Raw genomic sequence first — 6,000 nt, 5'->3', positions numbered from 1 at the left:
CCCAGCACGTAGCTTAGCCAGACTGGGTTGACTACTTGGATTTAAAATATCTAGCCTGTGGCTCAGTCTGGCTGTTGGTTGAAGATCATCTACAGAAGAAAAAAAAAAAAAAAGAGTAAAAAATAAGAAAAAAAAAAGCATCTGTGGAACCACAGGACCACAGGCCTGAAACACTTGCCAGAACTGGGGACTTTATACAGAGGGGACTGCCCATAGGAGGTGCAGAGCTCTAATCCGCCTAGTGTCCTACTCCTGGTAGATGGCACTATAGAACCCGATTAGTCATGAATCTGAAGAGAAGAGAAGCTGTGTCAATCAATGAACGAAAGAGAAAAAAGATTTTTCTACTTACTGAAAAATCCTTTTCAGCTTCCATAGCTGTGCTCAGACTTTTTTCCAAAGCTTTTAAAACACTTTCTGCACATAATGCTCTTCAGACTGATATTTATATTCTAAAACCTGTGTGCCTGGAGTTCATAAAAAAAAAAAAAAATAAAAACATAATTTTTCTAGTGCAAAATCGAACATGTAAGTTCTAGTTGATTTTTTTTCTTCCATTTCATTTCTAATAAATCTGAGCCCCTGCTGTGTAATTTTCACCTAAAGCTATCCGTGTAATTGTAAATGCTCTCAGCTTTATATATAAAAAGCTGTTTCTATAGACAAGGCAGACACTACTTCAATCAGCTCAGCAATCAAAACCAAACACCTTACTATTCTTTATGAGCAATACAAATTCTCTTTTATTCCATTTTTTTTCTTTTTAACAGAAAGCACCATGTTGCAAAAGTAGTAAAAAAAAACTACATACATATTTCATAATATATATATATATACACACACAGCACTGGCATTAGAACAGTACAATATACAAAAAGTTCAGTACCCATAGCAACCATTTCGAATTTTGGGCTTGTCCTAATTCACTAAAATAAAGCCTGGTTGGTTGCTGTGGGTTACCATTTTATGCTTTTAGTGCTTTGTAAGACTATTCAAGGGTTACAGTATATAAAACCTAAAGAGTCAGCAAAGATATGGAATCATTTCTAGCTTCACAGAGTATTCATAATACGATTCACTAAAAAACAGGGATGTCTACAGCATACCTTGCAGATGGTGGTTTCCTAGAAACAAAAAAGATACTTTTTATTACTGTCTGGTTAAGCCTGTGTGTGCATTTGGCAGGTTCTCCTTACACTACAACTTTAGGAGTGTTAATAGTTTTCGTCAAAGTCTTCATCAGTTTGAAAGATACTACACTGAGGCTTGCCTGCAGCATCATCGATGTTAGGTGCACAGCCTGATGGCTGATCTGACAGAATTCTACTTTCATGTACTGTCCCGGGAAATTCACTTTCAAAATAAGTTGTTTTGGGCTGAGCCGACCACAAGGACAACACAATATTCTGATTATGTTGAATTTTATTTAAAATCGGGTCCATATCTGTTACTTTTTTCTGAAGACTGTGTGTTCTGGAGATGTCCTCTTTAACCTTATCCTCAGCTAAAATATCCCTCTCCCATTTAGAACCAGAGCAAGTAGGCTCATCTGTTGCAGGTGACACGATCCTTCCATGAACTTCTGTAGAACCCACGTTCTGATTTTTGATGTAGGAAGGCTCATCTGTTTGTTTTATGGATGCAGCCCTGTCCTTGAATTTAAATATGGAAAAGATCAGGCATTTACAAGCCACATAGCAGTTAGTGTTATCAAATGTATAAAAGAAAGAACACATATATTTAATGACAGAGCTGCATTAGAACTTCTCTTTCATCATCCTGCATCAATTATATAAAAGGGCAAAGGACATCAATACACCCTGTCACTTACAGTTAAAGTGGTTTTAAAGGCATAAAGGTTTTTTACTTTAACTTTACTGCATTCTATGCAGTAGGGTAGAATGCCTTTCATGCACCCCCAGTGCCCTCAAAATACTTACCTGACCCCAATCTTAATACAGTGCTGCTGCTCTCTCTCTCTTACACACAGTCTTAGAGATAGCAGTGGAAAGCATTGGCTCCTGCTGTCAATCAAATCCTGTGAGAAGGGAGCAGAAGCAGAGATGGACCTGAGCCGCACTGTGTTTGTTAATAGACACACATAGCCTGGTTCAGGGGCAAGGCTGCACCCATAGCAAGTGACTTGTTATGGGGCAGAGACAGAAGCAGAAGAGGAAGATCAGAACTGCTTTTTGAAAAACCATAGCACAGAGCAGGTTTGTAAAACATGTTTATTATTTTATTTATATAATAGAGAGATTATATATATATATATGTGTGTGTATGTGTGTGTGTGTATGTGTGTGTGTATGTGTGTGTGTGTATGTGTGTGTGTATGTGTGTATGTGTGTATGTGTGTGTGTGTATGTGTACGTGTATGTGTGTATGTGTGTGTGTATGTGTACGTGTATGTGTGTGTACGTGTATGTGTGTGTACGTGTGTGCGTGTGTGCGTGTGTGCGTGTGTGCGTGTGTGCGTGTGTGCGTGTGTGCGTGTGTGCGTGTGTGCGTGTGTGCGTGTGTGCGTGTGCGTCTGTGCGTGTGCGTCTGTGCGTGTGCGTCTGTGCGTGTGCGTCTGTGCGTGTGCGTCTGTGCGTGTGCGTCTGTGCGTGTGCGTCTGTGCGTGTGCGTCTGTGCGTGTGCGTCTGTGCGTGTGCGTCTGTGCGTGTGCGTCTGTGCGTGTGCGTCTGTGCGTGTGCGTCTGTGCGTGTGCGTCTGTGCGTGTGCGTCTGTGCGTGTGCGTCTGTGCGTGTGCGTCTGCATGTATGCGTCTGCATGTATGCGTCTGTATGTATGCGTCTGTATGTATGCGTCTGTATGTATGCGTCTGTATGTATGTGTCTGCCCAACGAAAAGAAGCTTGCACACACACAGTACTTAGATTTCTGGCTTGTTTCTTGAAAAGCCAACATTTAACTGCTCTCAAGTATTCACACACTTCGTTATGTGAATATACCTGCTGCTCACTGTGTTTTCTTTCGCTGGCTCATGTGTCACTACTAGACATACAAGCTGGCAAAAGGAGCCACAGTGTGTGGCAGGGAAACACATATTCAACAGATCCTACCAGTCAAATACTGTTGCATCTGCTGAACAGGGAAGCAGTGACTTTTCAACGAGTGGTCCAAAAAAGTAAGTACAGTGAGGACGGAAAGTATTCAGACCCCCTTAAAATTTTCACTCTGTTATATTGCAGCCATTTGCCAAAATCATTTAACCACTTAAGCTCCGGACCAATTTGCAGCCAAAGGACCAAGCCCCTTTTTGCGATTCGGCACTGCGTCGCTTTAACTGACAATTGCGCGGTCGTGTGACGTGGCTCCCAAACAAAATTGGCGTCCTTTTTTTCCCCACAAATAGAGCTTTTTGGTGGTATTTGATTACCTCTGCGGTTTTTATTTTTTGCGCTATAAACAAAAATAGAGCGACAATTTAGAAAAAAAATGCTATATTTTTTTATTTTTTGCTATAATAAATATCCCCCAAAAAAAAATAAAAAAAAATTTGTTTCCCCTCAGTTTAGGCCGATACGTATTCTTCTACATATTTTTGGTAAAAAAAAAAAATAAATAAAAAAAATATCGCAATTAGCGATTGGTTTGCACAAAAGTTATAGCGTTTACAAAATAGGGGATAGTTTTATAGCGTTTTTATAAATCTTTTTTTTTTTACTAGTAATGGCGGCGATCAGTGATTTTTATTGTGACTGCGACATTATGGCAGACACATCGGACATTTTTGACACATTTTTGGGACCATTGTCATTTATACAGCAATCAGTGCAATTTAAATGCACTGATTCCTGAGTAAAGGACACTGGCAGTGAAGAAGTTAACCACTAGGGGCAGTGTAGGGGTTATGAGGGTTTTTTATTGTAGGGGGCGTGGCCTGGCATGTGACGTCACTGATCGTCTTTCCCTATAACAGGGAACAGACGACCGGTGAAAGCCACAGTAGGAAGCACAGGCAGAGGTTTGTTGACACAGACCTCTCCTCGTTCTTCAGCTCTGTGACCCGATTGCGGGACACCAGCGGCGATCGGGACTGCTGGTCCCGCAGCCATGGAGCTCAAGACCGGGTCGGTAACGCGCCGGCAGCGGTGTGCTCCCGACCCACGGCTGGGCACTTAAACAGCCACGTACAGGTACGCGATTGTGCCCAGCTGTGCCATTCTGCCGACATATATCAGCGTGAGGCAGTCCTTAAGCAGTTAAATTCATTTTTTTCCTCAATGTACACACAGCACCCCATATTGACAGAATTGTTGACATTTTTTCAGATTTATTAAGAAAGAAAAAAAACTGAAATATCACATGGTCTCAAGTATTCAGACCCTTTGCTGGGAGACACTTATATTTAACTCAGGTGCTGTCCATTTCTTCTGATCATCCTTGACATGGTTCTACACCTTGGAGTCCAGCTTGGTTTGATTATACTGATTGGACTTGATTAGGAAAGCCAAACACCTGTCTATACAAGACCTTACAGCTCACAGTGCATGTCAGAGCAAAATGAGAATCATGGAGGTCAAAAAGGAACTGCCTGAAGAGCTCAGGGACAGAACTGTGGCAAGGCACAGATCTGGCCAAGGTTACAAAAAAATTTCTGATGCACTTAAGGTTCCCAAGAGCACAGTGGCCTCCATAATCCTTAAATGGAAGACATTTGGGACAACCAGAACTCTTCCTACAGCTGGCCGTGCGGCCAAACTGAGGGGGAGAAGAGCCTTGGTGAGAGAGGTAAAGCAGAACCCAAAGATCACTGTGGCTGAGCTCCAGAGATGCAGTCGGGAGATGGGAGAAAGTTGTAGAAAGTCAACCATCACTGCAGCCCTCCACCAATCGGGGCTTTATGGCAGAGTGACCCGACGGAAGCCTCTCCTCAGTGTAAGACACATGAAAGCCCACATGGAGTTTGCTAAAAAAAAACAAAAACAAATGAAGGACTCCAAGATGGTGAGAAATAAGATTCTCTGGTCTGATGAGACCAAGATAGAACTTTTTGGCCTTAATTCTAAGCAGTATGTGTGGAGAAAACCAGGCACTGCTCACTACCTGTCCAATACAGTCCCAACAGTGAAGCATGGTGGTGGCAGCATCATGCTGTGGGGGTGTTTTTCAGCTGCAGGGACAGGGCGACTGGTTGCAAATGAGGCAAAGATGAATGCGACCAACGACAGGGATATCCTGGATGAAAACCTTCTCCAGAATGCTCAGGACCTCAGACTGGGCCGAAGGTTTACCTTCCAACAAGACAATAACCCTAAGCACACAGCTAATATAACGGAGTGGCTTCACAACAACTCCGTGACTGTTCTTGAATGGCCCAGCCAGAGCGCTGACTTAAACCCAATTGAGCATCTCTGGAGAGACCTAAAAATGGCTGTCCACCAACGTTTACCATCCAACCTGACAGAACTGGAGAGCATCTGCAAGGAGGAATGGCAGAGAATCCCCAAATCAAGGTGTGAAAAACTTGTTGCATCTTTCCCAAAAAGACTCATGGATGCATTAGATCAAAAGGGTCTGAATATTTAGGACCATGTGGTAATTCAGTTTTTCTTTTTTAATAAATCTGCAAAAATGTCAACAAATCTGTGTTTTTCTGTCAATATGGGGTGCTGTGTTTAATAAGGGAAAAAAAATGAACTTAAATTACTTTAGCAAATGGCTGCAATATAACAAAGTGAAATACTTTCCATCCCCACTGTATATACAGCGTTCTAGCAGTTATGTTTTACATGCAAGTGACCCTGTGCTAGCAGGATCACTTTACATCCCTTGGTATAAGGTTGTGCCTCTTTCTGCTGAACGTAGCACAATTAACCACTTGGCGCCCATACTACGTCTATTGACGTCATGGGCTTTCAGTGGTTATATCTGAATGATGCCTGAGGCCACAGACATCATTCAGATATCGGCAATTTCAGCCGGCGATTCCCTGCATCATAAGAATGATCATAGCGGCTGTTCCACCGCTTGATCGTTCTTGCGGGCGGCG

At 42.4% G+C, this 6,000-nt stretch overlaps 1 protein-coding gene across 1 annotated transcript in view; it reads right to left on the bottom strand.

Annotated features, from left to right (window-relative positions):
* Positions 1-714: 714 nt before the first annotated feature.
* MRNIP (MRN complex interacting protein) overlaps positions 715-6,000 on the bottom strand; it is a 65,275-nt gene continuing 59,989 nt past the window's right edge. The window contains exon 7 of the mRNA XM_077474301.1: positions 715-1,652. Coding sequence (XP_077330427.1) covers positions 1,215-1,652 — 438 coding nt within the window. The 3' untranslated portion in view covers positions 715-1,214. The remainder of the gene's footprint in view (positions 1,653-6,000) is intronic.

This window comes from Lithobates pipiens, unplaced genomic scaffold, assembly GCF_037356315.1.
Source record: "Lithobates pipiens isolate NorthernLeopardFrog02 unplaced genomic scaffold, aLitPip1_a1.2 Scaffold_8, whole genome shotgun sequence".
Classification (NCBI taxonomy): domain Eukaryota; kingdom Metazoa; phylum Chordata; class Amphibia; order Anura; family Ranidae; genus Lithobates; species Lithobates pipiens.
The sequence above is the reverse complement of the archived record's forward strand: the minus strand, read 5'-3'. Positions and strand labels throughout refer to the sequence as shown.